Source organism: Carcharodon carcharias, chromosome 35, assembly GCF_017639515.1.
Source record: "Carcharodon carcharias isolate sCarCar2 chromosome 35, sCarCar2.pri, whole genome shotgun sequence".
In the NCBI taxonomy this organism is placed as follows: domain Eukaryota; kingdom Metazoa; phylum Chordata; class Chondrichthyes; order Lamniformes; family Lamnidae; genus Carcharodon; species Carcharodon carcharias.
This window is the reverse complement of record NC_054501.1, coordinates 7967247-7986858: the sequence shown is the minus strand read 5'-3', so window position 1 is coordinate 7986858 and position 19612 is coordinate 7967247. Positions and strand designations below refer to the sequence as shown.

General features: G+C 57.2%; 2 protein-coding genes across 5 annotated transcripts in view; both read left to right on the top strand.

The window, feature by feature from the left end:
• The window catches only part of LOC121272838 (IQ motif and SEC7 domain-containing protein 2-like), an 80497-nt gene extending 79241 nt beyond the window's left edge, over window positions 1–1256 (top strand). For both annotated transcript variants that reach the window (XM_041179652.1, XM_041179651.1), the window contains exon 12: window positions 850–1256. In XM_041179652.1, coding sequence (XP_041035586.1) covers window positions 850–863 — 14 coding nt within the window. In that variant the 3' untranslated portion in view covers window positions 864–1256. The remainder of the gene's footprint in view (window positions 1–849) is intronic.
• A 16681-nt stretch (window positions 1257–17937) lies between these two features.
• Window positions 17938–19612, top strand: part of kdm5c (lysine (K)-specific demethylase 5C) — a 159598-nt gene continuing 157923 nt past the window's right edge. For 2 of the 3 annotated variants that reach the window (XM_041179590.1, XM_041179588.1), the window contains exon 1: window positions 17938–18179. In XM_041179590.1, the coding sequence (XP_041035524.1) occupies window positions 18033–18179 (147 nt within the window). In that variant the 5' untranslated portion in view covers window positions 17938–18032. The remainder of the gene's footprint in view (window positions 18180–19612) is intronic. The other variant, XM_041179589.1, reaches the window with a different exon arrangement.

Genomic DNA, 19612 nt, shown 5'->3' with positions numbered 1-19612 from the left:
TCAGACACACACTCACAGACACACACACACTCTCAGACACAGACACTCAGACACACACAGACACACACGCTCACACACACACACGCACAGACTCACACGCACACACTCAGATGCACACACAGACACACACACGCGCACACTAACACACACACTCACTCACTCGCACATACACAGACACATTCACATTCACAAACACACGGACACGCACACTCAGACGCACACTCACACAGACACACGCACAGACACACAGACTCACATGCACACTAACTCATACACACACACACACACACACACACACACACACTGTCTAACTTCCAAATGAAAAACAGAAAGTGCTGGGAAGATGCAGCCGGTCAGACGCATGGAGAGGGAAACGGAGCTGAGGCTGACCCCATCACAATGCAGCTCTGGGTCATCACCGAGCTGCAAGGTGGGCTGGGATTCTCCAGCCCCGTCGTGGGAGATGGGGGAAGGGGCCCAGCCGAAGGGGCAGGGACCCGGCCCCCTCCCCATTGGCCCTGCTCCTCTCTCCACGGGCACTGCCTGACCCTGCCAGCGTTCCCGCTTCCCTCATCCACCACCCCGCAACCCCCCCCAACCCACCCCCCCCCCAGCTCCACTCTCCCCTCCCCCGCCCCGTGGCACGATCGGCTCCGCTCCTCACCGCACGGGGTTGGGGGGGAGGAGGGGGGGCTCTGGGACCCACCGTCTGGCACTGGTGTTGATCGGCAGCGACAGGGGCTGCGCGTCTGGTGAAGGTGCCTGTGTAACCAGGAGATGTTCTCTTTCTTTTTTTTTCTCCCTCCCTCCCTCCCTCCCTCCCTCTCTCTCTCTCTCTCGCTCTTGCAGGGATCCATCATTAGCATCCCCCGGGTGCAGCCGCGACCCATACCCATCCAGGAGGAGGCGACGATGCGCCCGCACCGACAGCTCTCCAACTCGGCCTCGTTCCTGGGCTCCCTCTTTGGGAGCAAGCGGGGCAAGCAGGGCATGCATGCCCACTCGCAGGCTGGTGGCGCCCAGCAGTACCCGGCCTCCTCCTACCAGCCGGCTTACCAGCTCCAGGGCGGGCCGTCCGAGGGGCCCTCCAAGATCCAAGTGCTGCACGCCCAGTACTGCCAGCCTCCGCCGCCCTACTACCACCACCACCGCTTCCATGCCCAGCCCAACCCCCAGCACATCAACGTCACCCTCCAGCGCCAGTGCAGGCAGAGGCCGGCGCTGCCCCCGCTCCTGCCCCGCCCCGCCCTGGCGCACCCCGCCCGCCCGCCCGTCAGCTCGCCGCAGTCCCCGCTGGCGCCCCACCCGCTGCCCACCTACGCCGTCGGCCAGCCTCTGGGGCCCTACGGGCAGCCCCACCCCCACCCGGGGGCCCTGCCGCTGCAGCACGCCGGGCTGGCAAAGCCCCACCTGCACCTGCTGCCGGCGCAGCACCCGCTGGCGCAGCACACCCTCAAGCCGCACCCGCTGGTGCACCACACCCTGCAGCACGTGCAGCAGCATGCCTTGCAGCAGCAGCAGCAGCAGCAGCAGCATGCACGGCAGCAGGCGCTGCAGCAGCAGCATGCGCAGCAGCATGCACTGCAGCAGCAGCATGCGCAGCAGCAGCACGTGCAGCAGCATGCGCTGCAGCAGCATGCACTGCAGCAGCACGCGCAGCAGCATGCGCTGCAGCAGCAGCATGCGCTGCAGCAGCAGCATGCACTGCAGCAGCAGCACGCGCAGCAGCATGCGCTGCAGCAGCAGCATGCGCTGCAGCAACAGCATGCACTGCAGCAGCAGCAGCATGCGCAGCAGCAGCAGCAGGCCCTGCACCAGCCGCCCCAGCTCTCCCCCCACTCGCCCCTCTCCCCCCTCACGCCCCACTCCCCCCTCACCCCGCTCACCCCCCTCACCCCCCTCACCCCGCAGTCCCCGCACTCCCCTTACTCGCCGCTGCTGCCCCTCTCGCCCGTGCCCCCGCACCCCCAGCAGAGCCTGGTCGGCCAGCCGGGCAACCAGGTCTCCACCGGAGTCAAAGCCAAGCCCGTCAACCGGATTAGCACGGTGGTGTGAGCGAGGGACCGAGGAACAGGGGAGGGTGGGGGGGTGGTGGGGGGATGTTGGGTGGGGGAGGGTGCGCGGAGCTTTGGGAAGGGGTTTCGGGGGGTGGGGGGGGTGGGGGGGGGGTGGGGTGGGTGGTGGGTGGGAGCCGGTGGGGAACCGTTCCTTAACCTCACTCCCTTTGGAAATTTCAGCGCCGTACCCGCTCCCGGAAGGATCCTCCCTACGAAAGTAGGGAGCGGTCGTCAGGGAGGTGGTAGACGCTGAGTTCTGAGGGGTACCCTGGCCTACCATGGCCGAACCGGGCCTCTCATGGCCTAACTGGGCCTACCCCGGCCTATTTGGGCCTACCTCGGCCTAACCAGGTCGACTCTGGCCCAACTGGGCCTACCCAGGCCTAACCGGACCTACCCTGGCCTGTCTGGGCCCGCCCCGGCCGAACCGGGCCTACCATGGCCTAATCCGGGCCTACCATGGCCTAACCGGACCTACCCTGGCCTGTCTGGGCCCGCCCCGGCCGAACCGGGCCTACCATGGCCTAATCCGGGCCTACCATGGCCTAACTGGGCCTTCCCTGGCCTATTTGGGCCGACCTGGCCTACTATGGCCTAACCAGCCCTACCCTGGCCCACCTGGGCTTGCCCCAGCCTATCGTGGCCTAGCGAGGCCTACCATGACCTAACTGGCCCTACCCCGGCTGATCCGGGCCTACCATGTCCTAACCAGGCCGACCCCGGCCAATCTGGCCTACCCCAGGCTAATCAGGCCTACCCCGGCCAATCTGGCCTACCCCGGCCTACCCCATGCTAACCAGGACTACCCCGGCCAATCTGGCCTACCCCGGCCTACCCCAGGCTAACCAGGACTACCCCGGCCAATCTGGCCTACCCCAGGCTAACCAGGACTACCCCGGCCAATCTGGCCTACCCCAGGCTAACCAGGACTACCCCGGCCAATCTGGCCTACCCCGGCCTACCCCATGCTAACCAGGCCTACCCCGGCCAATCTGGCCTACCCCATGCTAACCAGGCCTACCCCGGCCAATCTGGCCTACCCCAGGCTAACCAGGACTACCCCGGCCAATCTGGCCTACCCCGGCCTACCCCAGGCTAACCAGGACTACCCCGGCCAATCTGGCCTACCCCGGCCTACCCCAGGCTAACCAGGACTACCCCGGCCAATCTGGCCTACCCCAGGCTAACCAGGACTACCCCGGCCAATCTGGCCTACCCCGGCCTACCCCATGCTAACCAGGCCTACCCCGGCCAATCTGGCCTACCCCATGCTAACCAGGCCTACCCTGGCCAATCTGGCCTAACCCAGGCTAACCAGGACTACCCCGGCCAATCTGGCCTACCCCGGCCTACCCCAGGCTAACCAGGACTACCCCGGCCAATCTGGCCTACCCCGGCCTACCCCAGGATAACCAGGCCTACCCCGGCCAATCTGGCCTACCCGGGCCTATCCTGGGCTAACCAGGCCTACCCGCCCAGAAGGAAAAGGCAGTTCAAAACGATCAACTCCCAGTACAAGTCAGTAAAGCAGGCACCAGCAATAATGGAGTTCCATTTTAAGGTACACAAAGACCCGTTCCGGACAGGTTTTGCTGGAGCCCTTCACTTCCGAGGTTTTACTTGTTTTTTTTTTCTCTCTCTCTATCTCTCTCTCTCTCTCTCCCTCTCTCCTTCTGGGTCAGCCTACCCAGGCCTGCATATCATCACAGCCTGGGCCTCGATTTCTTTCTTATCCCAGCAAAACCACCCCCTCCAAGCCCTCGTCACAAGATGTGCGTGGGACAAAAAAAATCTCCGAATCTCCCCAACCACCACCAACCACCCCCACCCCCACCCCCCACCCCCACCCCCGCCCCCACCCCGCAACACCCTTTATTTTTTAAAATGTAAAAAGACAAACAGGACACAAGAAATATATATAAACTCTTGCTGTGTTGCACGAAAGCCTGCAAAGGCCTGGGGGAGGGTGAAAATACTCCACCCCCCCCCCCACCAACAACAACTACCGCTAAAAAATAAACGTGCCTCGCTGGCCCAGCACTGAAGGGTGAAGGAAATTGAGGATAGGGAAAGAGAGATTTATTGCGAGGGCTGCGTTTTTGACAGAATGTATATTGAAAAAGAAAAACATATATTTAATTGTAATTAATTAATATGCGGACTGTATAATTCAGCAAATATATTTATTGAAGTACTTTGTCAAATTAATACGTCAAGACAGCGGGTAAGTGAGAGGGTGAGACAGGCACAGATTGTGATGGTCACCACTCTCAGGCGTTGTTGTCGATTCCAATCGGATGAAACAGGATTTGAGGAAGACGAGGCGATGCTTCCCTCAGGGTCATCTCTGGATACCTGTGGGTGCTCCGGGAGCGGGAGGAGGTGTGTGGGTGTTTGTTCAAGGGTCCGACTTTCACCCATGTCTGGGGGGGGTCACCCGTGTTGGGTGGGGGGTGGGAGGGGGCGGAATCGGAGACCCCTGTCCCATCACCGTGTGGGGGAAATCACAGTCACAGACCCGCGTCCCGTCACCGTGTGGGGGAATCACAGACACAGACCCGCGTCCCGTCAGCGTGTGGGGGAATCACAGACACAGACCCGCGTCCCGTCACCGTGTGGGGGAATCACAGTCACAGACCCGCGTCCCGTCACCGTGTGGGGGAATCACAGACACAGACCCGTCACCGTGTGGGGGAATCACAGACACAGACCCGCGTCCCGTCACCGTGTGGGGGAATCACAGACACAGACCCGTCACCGTGTGGGGGAATCACAGAAGCAGACACGTGTCCCGTCACAGTGTGGGGGAATACAAGCAGTGGATTTATTCTGATCTCGTGGGCACATTGACTGTGAGGCTGTGTCACAACTGCCTTGAAACTTCCATTGTCCCCATCAAACACTCCCAGGACAGGTACAGCACGGGGTTAGATACAGAGTAAAGCTCCCTCTACACTGTCTCCATCAAACACTCCCAGGACAGGTACAGCATGGGGTTAGATACAGAGTAAAACTCCCTCTACACTGTCCCCATCAGACACTCCCAGGACAGGTACAGCACGGGGTTAGATACAGAGTAAAGCTCCCTCTACACCGTCCCCATCAAACACTCCCAGGACAGGTACAGCACGGGGTTAGATACAGAGTAAAGCTCCCTCTACACTGTCCCCATCAAACATTCCCAGGACAGGTACAGCACAAGGTTGGATACAGAGTAAAGGTTCCTCTACACTGTCCCCATCAAACACTCCCAGGACAGGTACAGCTCGGGGTTAGATACAGAGTAAAACTCCCTCTACACTGTCCCCATCAAACACTCCCAGGACAGGTCCAGCATGGGGTTAGATACAGAGTAAATCTCCCTCTACACCGTCCCCATCAAACACTCTCAGGACAGGTACAGCACGGGGTTAGATACAGAGTAAAGTTCCCTCTACACTGTCCCCATCAAACACTCCCAGGACAGGTACAGCACGGGGTTAGATACAGAGTAAAGCGCCCTCTACACTGTCCAATCAGTTTGAGTGTTGCACACTGATCAAAGCCATGTTCCTTGCCATACAGATAGTAAAAAGCTCAGTGAAGTGTCCATTAAAATATTAAAATGCCTTTTATTCCACCCTGAGATATTGTAAAATAATGTGGAAATATATTTGTAGTTGATTTTTAGCTATCCTGTACATATGATATAAAAAGTAAAATATCTAACCATTAAATTACTGAACAGAACCATTACACCAGAGTTACAGACCGGAATCTAATCGAGGGGTTTGGCCGGTTTATATATAGAATAACAGATACCCGGGAGTGAGTTACAGACTGGAATCTAATTGAAGGGATCTAGGTGGTTAATATGTAGAATAACAGGTACCCTGGAAGTGAGTTATAGACTGGAATCTAATCATGGTTTTTGGTGTGGATGCATATATAGAATAACAGATATCCGGGAGTGAGTTACAGACTGGAATCTAATTGAGAGGTTTGAGGGGGTTTATATATAGAATAACATATAGCCGGGAGTGAGTTACAGGCTGGAATCTAATCGAGGGGTTCGGAGGATTTATTTTTAAAATAACAGATACCCGGGAGTGAGTTACAGACTGGAATCTAATCGAGGCATTCGGGGTGGTTAATATATAGAATAACAGATACCCAGGAGTGAGTTACAGACTGTAATTTAATTGAGGGGTTCGGGGTGGGTTTATCTGAAGAATAACAGATATCCTGGAGTGAGTTACAGACTGGAATCCAATCGAGGGTTTTGGGGTGGTTTATATATAGAATAACAGACACCCAGGAGTGAGTTACAGACTGGAATCTAATTGAGGGGTTCGGGCTGGTTTATATATAGAATAACAGATACCCGGGAGTGAGTTACAGACTGGAATCGAATCGAGGGGTTCAGGGTGGTTTATATATAGAATAACAGACACCCGGGGGTGACTTACAGGCTGGAATCTAATTGAGGAGCTCTGGGTGTTTATATTTAGAATAACAGATACCCGGGAGTGAGTTACAGATTGGAATCTAATCGAGAGGTTCAGGGGGTTTATATATAGAATAACAGATACCCGGGAGTGAGTTACAGTCTGGAATCTAATCGAGGGAGTCGGGGGGGTTTATATATAGAATAACAGATACCCGGGAGTGAGTTACAGACTCGAATCTAATCAAGGTGTTTGGCGGGGATTATATATAGAATAACAGATACCTGGGAGTGAGTTACAGACTGGAATCTAATCGAGGGTTTCGGCGGGGTTTATATATAGAATAACAGATACCTGGGAGTGAGTTACAGACTGGAATCTAATCGAGGTGTTCGGCGGGGTTTATATATAGAATAACAGATACCCGGGAGTGAGTTACAGACTGGAATCTAATCGAGGGATTCGGGGGGGGTTTATATATAGAATAACAGATACCTGGGAGTGAGTTACAGACTGGAATCTAATCGAGGGATTCGGGGGGGTTTATATATAGAATAACAGATACCTGGGAGTGAGTTACAGACTGGAATCTAATCAAGAGGTTTGGGTGGTTTATATACAGAATAACAGATACCCGGGAGTGAGTTACAGGCTGGAATCTAATCGAGGGGTTCAGGGGGTTTATATATAGAATAACAGATACCCGGGAGTGAGTTACAGGCTGGAATCTAATCGAGGGGTTCAGGGGGTTTTATATATAGAATAACAGATACCCGGGAGTGAGTTACAGGCTGGAATCTAATCGAGGGGTTCGGAGTGGTTTATGTATAGAATAACATACCCGGGAGTGCGTTACAGACTGGAATCAAATCGAGGGGTTCGGGGTGGTTTATATACAGAATAACAGATACACGGGAGTGAATTACAGACTTGAATCTAATCAATGGGTTCGGGGGGTTTATATATAGAATGACAGATACCCGGGAGTGAGTTACAGTCTGGAATCTAATCGAGGGGTTAGGGAGGTTTATATATAGAATAACAGATACCCGGGAGTGAGTTACAGACTGGAATCTAATCGAGAGGTCAGGGGTGGTTTATATATAGAATAACAGATACCCGGGAGTGAGTTACAGACTGGAATCTAATCGAGGGGTCCGGGGTGGTTTATATAGAATAACAGATATCCGGGAGTGAGTTACAGACTGGAATCTAGTCGAGGGGTTCAGGGTGGTTTATATATAGAATAACAGTTACCCGGGAGTGAGTTACAGACTGGAATCTAATCGAGGGGTTCGAGGGGGTTTATATATATAATAACAGATACCCGGGAGTGAGTTACAGACTGGAATCTAATCGAGGGGTTCGGTGGGGGTTTATATTTAGAATAACAGATACCCGGGAGTGAGTTACAGACCGAAATCTAATTGAGGGGTTTGGGGTAGTTTATATATAGAATAACAGATACCCGGGAGTGAGTTACAGACTGGAATCTAATCGAGGGGTTCGGGGGGGTTTATATATAGAATAACAGATACCCGGGAGTGAGTTACAGACTGGAATCTAATCGAGGGGTTCGGAGGGGTTTATATATAGAATAACAGATACCCGGGAGTGAGTTACAGACTGGAATCTAATCGAGGGGGTCGGAGGGGTTTATATATAGAATAACAGATACCCGGGAGTGAGTTACAGACTGGAATCTAATCGAGGGGTTCGGTGGGGGTTTATATATAGAATAACAGATACCCGGGAGTGAGTTACAGGCTGGACTCAGCCATGTCTCTATGTTCGGGGTGGTAGACAGGTTGCTGGTGGACTGTGGGGGGGCAATGCAGCTGACTCAGCACCGACACATCAATGTTAACCAGGGAGCGGGAATCTGGGTCAACGTGTCCTCTTCCCCCTCTCCCACAACGCCCACGGAGAGAGGCCAAATCTGGGGGTTCCTCGCCCATCCCCCCCTCACCCCCTCCTCTACCCCTCGCCAAGGGTCGCCGCAGTGTGAGGAACGCAGGACCCACCTCCCCCACCTTGGCCTTACATCGCCACCCACCCCCTCCCCCACCCCCAACCCCCCCTCCCCCACACACTGCAACCCGGCAAAACCCCCCTGCGCTCCCTCCGCCACCCCTCCCCCGTGTGCCGGCCGAGGCTTGTACCCCAGGCTGAAGGTCCCCACCACCCCCCACCGGCTCGTCCGCCCCCACCCCCACCCCCACCACCACCCCCGCGACCTTCCTTCCCCCTCCCCCCACGCACGATTCCCGGTCTGCGCCCCTCTCCCCCCCACAACTCTCTTCTCATTCCGGGAACAGGCGTGGGGACCCACGTCGGCACGGGGGGGGAGGCGGCGGGGTGGGGGGGGGGTAGTGGAAAAGCTCCCTGCGTTCCCCACCGGGTATCCGGAGCTGTCCTTCGGAGATGGGGGCCCTTTTGCGGAGCGATGTCAGCGCGTGCATGTTACAAGCCTCTTGTGTGATGTAAGCAAATGCATGGTCTCAAATCACGTGACTGGTGGAAAGCGTGTCAGCAGAACACAAAAAGTCATGTTTGTATTGTCCCCTCTTTCCTTTTTTGGGTTTCTCTTCTCTTGTCAAAGACGATGTGGGCGATCTCCGCCTCTGGTGTGTACATAATTACCTGACACGAAACAAAAAAAAGGACGAACAAATAAAGAGATCTGTTAAGTTATTTTTCACAGTTTCAACCACCTAGGAGGCTGTGTTCGTGACCGGTTTGGGTGGGGGTGGGTTTGGGGTTCGCGCGCGGGATGGGGAGCGGGGCAGAGGGAGAGTCCACCAACCTGAGGAGGAGTAGGAGGAGGAGGAGGAGGAGAGGAGCCTTCAGCCTCCAGTCAAGCCCCTTTGCCGGCCCTGTGGAGCGGGTCCTCCAAACTTGGTAACCTGATCCTGCCCTCCTCCCTCTGCCTCCCACCTGCTCCTCCACCCGCCCACCTCCCCCCCTCGTGTATCACCGCACGTTTCTACCCTCCGACTGTTTATCCTTTCCGAGGGTGAATCTGCTTCCCCCCGCCCTTTCAGGTTAGCGCCTTCCAGATCACCACAACCCGCTGCGTCCAAAATAAATAAAATTCTCCTCATCTCCCCACTCCCGCCGATTCTCTTCAATCTGTCTCTCCCCCCCCCACGCCCCCCACCCCCTCTGGTTACCGACCCTCCCGCCACTGGAAACTGTTTCTCCTCATTTACTCGATCGAGACACCCCCCACCCTCGTAATTTTGAACACCCCCACCCCCCCCCAACCACTGATTCAGTCTTCCCCCCTTAACCTTCCCCGCTCCAGTGAGAACAATCCCGGCTCCTCCAGCCTCTCCCAACGTGGACGGAATTCCCCTCGTTCTTGGAACCGTTCTGGTAAACCTCCACCACAGCTCCCACCCCCCAAAAGCCTTGACATCATTCGATCAACATCCTGGGGGTTACCATCGACCAGAAACGGAACTGGACCCAGCCATATAAACACTGTGGCTACAAGAGCAGGTCAGAGGCTGGGAATCCCGCGGAGAGTAACTCACCTCCTGACTCCCCCAAAGCCTGTCCACCATCTACAAGGCACAAGTCAGGATTGTGATGGGGATACTCCCCACTTGCCTGGATGAGTTGCAGCTCCCACAACACTCAAGAAGCTCGACACCGTCCAGGACAAAGCAGCCCCGCTTGATCGGCTCCCCATCCACAAACATTCACTCCCTCCGCCACCGACGCACAGGGGCAGCAGTGTGTGTACCATCTACAAGATGCACTGCAGCAACTTGCCAAGGCTCCTTCGACAGCGCCGCCCAAACCCACCACCTCTACCACCTAGAAGGACACAACCTCTACCACCTAGAAGGACGAGGGCAGCAGACACATGGGGAACACCACCACCTGCAAGTTCCCCTCTGAGCCACTCACCATCCCGACTTGGAAATATATCGGCCGTTCCTTCACTGTCGCTGGGTCAAAATCCTGGACCTCCCTCCCTAACAGCGCGGTGGGTGCACCTACACCACACGCGGACCGCAGCGGCTCAAGGAGGCGGCTCACCCACCACCTACTCAAGGGGGCAATTAGGGATGGGAACAAATGCTGGGCCCAGCCAGCGATGCCCACCTCTTGTGAATAGGAAAAAACAAAATTGAGATATCGGGATGGGCAGACAGCAGAATGTGCTGGGAATAGATGACATTAAGTGGTGGATGTGTGAGCCGATGAACTTTACACTGGAAAATAAGTTGACAGACTCCTTGTCCGAGGGATGGTATTATGGATACAGGTTTACAGAACATTGGAGATAGGATCTCAGACTGATCAGATCAAATCATTACAAAAACATAAGAACAGAAAGGGATAGGAGCATGGGGAGACCATTCGGCCCATCGAGCCTGCTTCCCCCATTCAGCATGATCATGGCTGATCTTGGGCCTCAACTCCCACTTTCCCGCCCGCTCCCTGTATCCCTCGATTCCCAGAGAGAGACCAAAAATCCGTCTATCCCGGCCTTAAACCTCTTCAACGATGGAGCATCCACAACCATCTGGGATAGAGAATTCCGGGACACCCTGGTCCACTCCTCCATCACCCCCTACTCCTCAACCCCCACCTATGGCACCTCCCCATGCCCACGCAAAAGATGCAACACCTGCCCCTTCACTTCCTCTCTCCTCACCATCCAAGGGCCCAAACACTCCTTTCAAGTGAAGCAGCATTTCACTTGCATTTCCCCCAACTTAGTCTACTGCATTCGTTGCTCCCAATGTGGTCTCCTCTACATTGGAGAGACCAAACATAAACTGGGCGACCGCTTTGCAGAACACCTGTGGTCTGTCCGCAAGAATGACCCAAACCTCCCTGTCGCTTGCTATTTTAACACTCCACCCTGCTCTCTTGCCCACATGTCTGTCCTTGGCTTGCTGCATTGTTCCAGTGAAGCCCAACGCAAACTGGAGGAACAGCACCTCATCTTCCTACTAGGCACTTTATTGAATATTGAATTCAACAACTTTAGATCCTGAACTCCCTCCTCCATCCCCACCCCCTTTCTGTTTCTTCCCCCTTCCTTTTGTTTTTTCCAATAATTTATATAGATTTTTCTTTTCCCACCTATTTCCATTATTTTTAAGTCTTTTATGCCCTGCTAGTCTTTCCACCCCACCCCCACTAGAGCTGTACCTTGAGTGCCCTACCATCCATTCTCAATTAGATAAAAACAAAAAAACTGCGGATGCTGGAAATCCAAAACAAAAACAGAATTACCTGGAAAAACTCAGCAGGTCTGGCAGCATCGGCGGATAAGAAAAGAGTTGACGTTTCGAGTCTCGAAACGTCAACTCTTTTCTTCTCCGCCGATGCTGCCAGACCTGCTGAGTTTTTCCATTCTCAATTAGCACATTCGTTTAGATAATATCACCACCTTCAACACCTCTTTGTTCTTTTGTCTGTGACATCTTTTGATTATCTGCTCCTATCACTGCTTGCTTGTCCCTACAACCACACCAACACCCCCCACTTCTCTCCCCCAACCCCACCGCCCCCTCCCCCGCCCCCCCACCCCACCTCACCTTAAACCAGCTTATATTTCACCCCTCTCCCGAGCAGGGGAAACAATCTCTCCGCGCCCACCCTGTCAAACCCCTTCAGAATCTTGTGTGTCTCAATGCGATCGCCTCTCGTTCTGCTAAACTCCAGAGAACATCGGCCCAATTTACTCAGCCTCTCGTCGTAGGACAACCCCCAACCCCCTCATCCCAGGGACCAATCGAGTGAACCTCCGCTGTACCCGCCTCCGATGCAGGTATATCCTTCCCTAAATGTGGAGACCAAAACTGCGCACAGTTATTCCAGATGTGGTCTCACCCGTACGATTGTGGTAAGACTTCTCTATTCTCACCCTCCGATCCCCCCCCCCACCCCACCTTCCCTGACTTGCAATAAAGCGAAATGCTGCTGATGCTGGAAATCTGAAATAAAAACAGAAAAATGCTGGAAACACCCAGCAGATCTGTGGAGAGAGAAACAGAGCTAACGTTTCACGTCTGTATGACTCTGTTTCGGGGGGAGAGAATTAGAAATGCGATGGGTTATTTTACTGTTGAAGAAGGGGGTGGAGCAAGATGGAAGGTCAGCGATAGGTGGGAGCTCGGGAGAGGTGGACAAAGATGTCATGGACACAAGACAAAGGGGGTGTTAATGTCAGTGTTAATGACTAAAGAAGGTGCAGATAGGGGCATAAAGGTAAGGTCACAGCAGGGGTTAATAGCAGACCCCTTGCAATAAAGACCAACACGCCAGTTAACTTTCTAACTGCTTCCTCCTCCTCTTGTTCACTTCACAATGCCAAGAGAATTTTGGATTTGCTGGGAAGAGGCTTCAAACGCAAAAGAGATAATGAGCTCGTGCTCGACCAGACTGAGACCAAAGCTAATACTTGTGTTTATCCAGCGCCTAACACCTCCCCCAGGAGGTCCAGAGCACCTGAGAGCCACAGAGGGAGTGTTGAAGAGCGGTCACTGTTATAATGTAGGAGACGTGGCAGCCAATTTATGCACAGCAAGATCCCACACACACACACACACACACACACACACACACACACACACACACACAGCCAATGTGATAAAAATGCCAATCATCTGTCCCTCAGTGATGTTGGTTGAGGGATAAAAATTGGCACCATGACACCGGGGAGGACTCCCACGGCCTCGATTGGAAGAATAGCCAACCTCAGGAGGCAAGCGGCGTCCCCGAGTTTAACGTCTCATCCTGGGAGCAGTTATCTCCGACATCAGTGCTCCCTCAGCACTGACCCTCCGATAGTGCAGTGCTCCCTCAGTACTGACCCTCCAACAGCGACACTCCCTCAATACTAACCCTCCGACAGTACAGTGCCCCCTCAGTACTGACCCTCCGACAGTATGGCGCTCCCTCAGCACTGACCCTCCGACAGCGCGGCGCTCCCTCGGCACTGACCCTCCGACAGTGTGGTGCTCCCTCGGCACTGACCCTCCGACAGTGCGGCGCCCCCTCAGTACTGACCCTCCGACAGTATGGCGCTCCCTCAGCACTGACCCTCCGATAGCGCGGCGCTCCCTCGGCACTGACCCTCCGACAGTGTGGTGCTCCCTCGGCACTGACCCTCCGACAGCGCGGTGCTCCCTCAGCACTGACCCTCCGACAGTGTGGTGCTCCCTCGGCACTGACCATCCGACAGCACGGCGCTCCCTCGGCACTGACCCTCCGACAGTGTGGGGCTCCCTCAGCACTGACCCTCCGACAGTGTGGTGCTCCCTCAGCACTGACCCTCCGACAGTGTGGTGCTCCCTCGGCACTGACCCTCCGACAGTGTGGTGCTCCCTCGGCACCGACCCTCCGACAGCGCGGTGCTCCCTCAGCACTGACCCTCCGACAGTGTGGTGCTCCCTCGGCACTGACCCTCCGACAGCACGGCACTCCCTCGGCACTGACCCTCCGACAGTGTGGGGCTCCCTCAGCACTGACCCTCCGACAGTGTGGTGCTCCCTCAGCACTGACCCTCCGACAGTGTGGTGCTCCCTCGGCACTGACCCTCTGACAGTGCGGTGCTCCCTCGGCACTGACCCTCCGACAACGCGGCGCTCCCTCAGCACTGACCCTCCGACAACGCGGTGCTCCCTCAGCACTGACCCTCCGACAGTGCGGTGCTCCCTCGGCACTGACCCTCCGACAACGCGGTGCTCCCTCAGCACTGACCATCCGACAGCGCGGCGCTCCCTCAGCACTGACCCTCCGACAACGCGGCGCTCCCTCAGCACTGACCCTCCGACAGTGCGGCACTCCCTCAGCGCTGACCCTCCGACAGTGCGGCGCTCCCTCAGCGCTGACCCTCCCACAGTGCGGCGCTCCCTCAGCACTGACCCTCCGACAGTGCGGTGCTCCCTCGGCACTGACCCTCCGACAACGCGGCGCTCCCTCAGCACTGACCCTCCGACAGTGCGGCGCTCCCTCAGCGCTGACCCTCCCCTCCCTGGGAACAAACACGTGACGCGAAGAGGAGAGGAAACAAATGTCCGGCGCTGAGGGAACGCAGGTGGACGGGAGACCACCGATGGCAGATAAAATATGTTGTGGCGATGACCGTCGTGGCAAAATGGAAGTGAAACGCGTGATTTATCACAGTGAGGCGTGTGGGAGCTTGCTGCGAGCAAATTGAGTCATTGCATTTCCTTCACGACCACAGGGGTGGCGCCCATGACGTCACAGGGCCACGAGGGTGCAAAAAAATACACTTGGCCGAAGAGAAACGGGGGGGGGAAAAAAAATTGTCCACCAAATCTCTGTTCCATTTTGCCCCACAATGTGGGAACTCTTTCGGCTGCCGCGACGGCGGCGACGCGGTGCGCGGTGGTGATGAGGCGGCGGATGGAGTTGTTTGGAGGGCGGGGCCGGCGTGGCGGTGACGTCGCGGGATCTCACGGGTTGATTGGGGGGGGGGGGAGGGGAGGGGACGCGGCCGAATTGAAGATGTGATGACGTTAGGCTCTCGTGTGGGGGAGGGGAGGCCGCCGTGACGTCTCGTGACGTCTCGTGACGCTCGCTCCGGGAGCGGGGGGGTGGGGGGGGTGCTTGGGCGGGAGAGGGTAGGTGGTAGGGGGCGTGGAGCTGCCGAGGTCACCTGCGTTTGGAGTGGGGGGGGGGGGGTGGGGTGTGGTTTGGTCTTTGTACTGGTGGACGCGCTGCCGTCAGCGCGCTAGGCTTGTGTGTGTGCTCATCTCTCTGTTGTGTGTAGTGTCGTGGGAGACAGACTTCGCCGAGGGGGCGGGGCTAGGTGGAGGACGCGTGACGTCTGCGCTCCGATTCGGGGCGGGGCCTCATTGCCTGACGCGTCGCCGTCGGCTGGCAGCTGGGCGTTGGGGGGGGAGGGGCTGCGGCTTGTCGGTGGGTGGGTGGGTGGGGGAGGGCCCAGCGGCGACATCAGTTCGTCGGACGCTGGGATCTGGGAAGCGGTGACGTCAGGTCGCTGCTGAGAGCTGAAGGGTGGGTGCGTGGGTGGGAGGGCTGCGGGGGGGCGGGGCTCGCTGTGACGTCGACGTCTGGGGCGTGGCTAGCGTGCCAGGGGGCGGGGACGCCATCGCCTTGCTGTTGAGACGCGGTGACGCCAGAACGCCGCTCGTCGGGGCGGGGCGTGTTTCTGACCCTTTGAGGTGGAGGGGGCGGTGGAGAGAGACGCACACAAACACTATGGCCTGGTGATGTCAGCGCGCTGACGCTGGGAGGTGGGGCCTTCGCACGATGTCAGCACGCCGGGGCCGGGTCCCGGGGTGGAGGCGGACCCTGGCCGCCGCCTTGACGTCAGCCCGCTGCCGGCTGGTGGCGGGGGGCCGTCGCCTTGACGTCAGCGCGCTACGTCCGGCTGGCTTGTCTGTGTTGTCGAGAGAGAGAGAGAGAGAGAAGGAAGGGGGGGGGGGACTTACTGACGCACGGCGGAGGCGGCTGACGCTCGCGGGGTGCAGTGAGGCGGATCTGGTTGGGGGGGGGGGGGGGGAAGAGAGCCGGCGGAGCACCTTAGGGTGGTGGTGGTTGAGGGGGGTGATAGTATTGTTCCGCGGTAGCCAAGGAGGGAGGAGGAGGAGGAGGAGGGAGGGGGGGAGGGGGAAGAAAGAGAAGCAGAAAGGGAAGGAGCTTTTGTTTCAGAGCCTGGGTCTGAGGGAGGAAGGGAGAGAGCCTCTCAGAGCCTGGGAGAGAGGTGAGGGGAACTCTGCTGGGCCTCAATCCCTGAGAGAGGAGGGGGGGGGAAACTCTGCTGGGCCTCAATCCCTGAGAGAGGAGGTGGGGGTGGGGGGGAAACTCTGCTGGGCCTCAATCCCTGAGCCTCAATCCCTGGGAGAGAAGGTGGGGGGGGAACTCTGCTGGGCCTCAATCCCTGAGAGAGGAGGGGGGGGGGAAAGTCTGCTGGGCCTCAATCCCTGAGAGAGGAGGTGGGGGGGGGGGAAACTCTGCTGGGCCTCAATCCCTGAGAGAGGAGGGGGGGGGGGAAAACTCTGCTGGGCCTCAATCCCTGAGCCTCAATCCCTGGGAGAGAAGGGGGGGGGGGAACTCTGCTGGGCCTCAATCCCTGAGAGGGGGGGGTGGAACTCTGGTGGGCCCTCAATCCCTGAGGGGGGGGGGGGAACTCTGCTGGGCCCTCAATCCTTGAGGGGGGGGGGAACTCTGCTGGGGCTTCAATTCCTGAGAGGGGGGGGGTGGGAAACTCTGCTGGGCCCTCAATCCCTGAGAGGGGGGGGGGGAAGACTCTCTGTGTCTCTGCTGGAGGAGCTGGGCCCTCAATCCCTGAGAGGGGGAAAGACTCTCTGTCTCTACTTGTGGAGCTGGGGCTTCAATCATTGAGAGGAGGAAAGACTCTGTGTCTCTGCTGGAGGAGCTGGGCCCTCAATACCTGAGAGAGGGAAAGACTCTGTGTCTCTGCTGGAGGAGCTGGGCCCTCAATACCTGAGAGAGGGAAAGACTCTGTGTCTCTGCTGGAGGAGCTGGAGCTTCATTGTGTGTTTGAGGGAACGATCTCTGCTGGAGGACCAGCTTCTCCCTGAGGAAACTCTGCTGGAATTGAGGACAATCCAAATCCAGGACCCCAGGATAATTGAAATTGAGGATCATCTGAATCGGGGACTCGAGGATAATTCACATTGAGAATAACTGAATCGGGGATCATTCGAATTGAGGATAATCTGAATCGAGGATAATTTGCATTGAGAATAACTGAATCGGGGATCATTCGAATTGAGGATAATCTGAATCGAGGATAATTTGCATTGAGAATAACTGAATCGGGGATCATTCGAATTGAGGATAATCTGAATCGAGGATAATTTGCATTGAGAATAACTGAATCGGGGATCATTCGAATTGAGGATAATCTGAATTGAGGATAATCTGAGTTGAGGATAATTCACATTGAGAAGAACTGAATCGGGGATCATTCGAATTGAGGATAATCTGAATCGAGGAATCGGGGATAATTACTTTGAGAATAACTGAATTGGGGATAATTCAAGTTGAGAATAATCTGAATTGGGGATAACTCGAATTGAGGATAATCTGAATCGAAGAATTGGGGATAACTCGAATTGAGGATAATCTGAATCGCGGATAATTCGATTTGAGGATCATCTGAACCCAGGACTTGGGGATAATTTGAATCCAGACCTCCTGAGGGGGAAGCAGCCGGTCCATTAAAATCTCCTGGATCCCAGTGTGGGTGCAGTCAGATCCAGAGAGGAGGAGGAGGAGAGGGGGTGAATCTACATCCTCCCAGCTAATGGTCCCCTGAGCCCCCACCCTAAAGGGGGGGTTACACACACACACACTCTGCAACCCGACTAACCTGTGGCCAAGGGGCTCCCCCCGGACCAGCTGAACCCCCCACCCCTGACCTTTAAACCCCCTGCCCTCACCCCCGACCCCCCCGCCCCCCCACCTATACCCTTCCCACCCATACCCTTCCCCACCTCCCCTCGACCAAATCTCTCCCCTCCCCTCCCCTCCCCCCCCGGGGGGGGTCCGGGGGAAGGAGATGTCCGAGTACGAGGAGTTTGTGGCGCCGCCGGAGTGTCCGGTGTTCGAGCCGAGCTGGGAGGAGTTCGCCGACCCGCTGGGCTACATCGCCAAGATCAGACCCATCGCTGAGAAGAGCGGCATCTGCAAGATCAGGCCTCCTCTGGTTGGTGTGAAAGAAAGGAGGGCGGGGTGGGAGGCGGGGGGAATGGGGGAGGGGAGGGGGGGAGAGAGTTTTAAGAAAAAAATATCCCCCACACAACTTCCCCTGCTTTCCAGCCACCCACATAGCCAACCCCCAACCACCCCCATACCCCACTTCCAACCACCCCCACCACCAACCACCCGCATACCCCACCTCCAACCACCCTCATACCCCACCCCCATACCCCACTTCCAACCACCCCTATACCCCATCCCCAACCACCTGCATACCCCACCTCCAACCACCCCCATAACCCACCCCCATACCCCACTTCCAACCACCCCCACCCCCAAACACCCCCATACCCCACCCGCATACCCCACCTCCAACCACCCTCATACCCCACCCCCATACCCCACTTCCAACCACCCCTATACCCCATCCCCAACCACCTGCATACCCTACCTCCAACCACCCCCATACCCCATCCCCATACCCCATCCCCAGCCACCTGCATACCCCACCTCCAACCACCTGCATACCCCACCCCCAGCCGCCCCCATACCCCACCCCCAACCACCTGCATACCCCACCCCCAGCCGCCCCCATACCTCACCCCCAGCCGCCCCCATACCCCACCCCCAGCCGCCCCCATACCCCACCCCCAGCCGCCCCCATACCCCACCCCCAGCCGCCCCCATACCCCACCCCCAGCCGGCCCCATACCCCGCCCCCATACCCCACCCCCAGCCGCCCCCATACCCCACCCCCAGCCGCCCCCATACCCCACCCCCAGCCGCCCCCATACCCCACCCCCAGCCGCCCCCATATCCCACCCCCAGCCGCCCCCATACCCCACCCCCAGCCGCCCCCATACCCCACCCCCAGCCGCCCCCATACCCCACCCCCAGCCGCCCCCATACCCCACCCCCAACCACCCGCATACCCCACCTCCAACCACCCCCACACCCTACCCCATACCCCACTTCCAACCACCCCCATACCCCATCCCCAACCACCCGCATACCCCACCTCCAAACACTCCCATACCACACCCCCATACCCCACTTCCAACCGCCCCCATCCCCAACCACCCGCATACTCCACCTCCAACCACCCGCATACTCCACCTCCAACCACCCGCATACTCCACCTCCAACCACCCGCATACTCCACCTCCAACCACCCGCATACTCCACCTCCAACCACCCGCATACTCCACCTCCAACCACCCGCATACTCCACCTCCAACCACCCGCATACTCCACCTCCAACCACCCGCATACTCCACCTCCAACCACCCGCATACTCCACCTCCAACCACCCGCATACTCCACCTCCAACCACCCGCATACTCCACCTCCAACCACCCGCATACCCCACCTCCAACCACCCGCATTCCCCACCTCCAACCACCCGCATACCCCACCTCCAACCACCCGCATACCCCACCT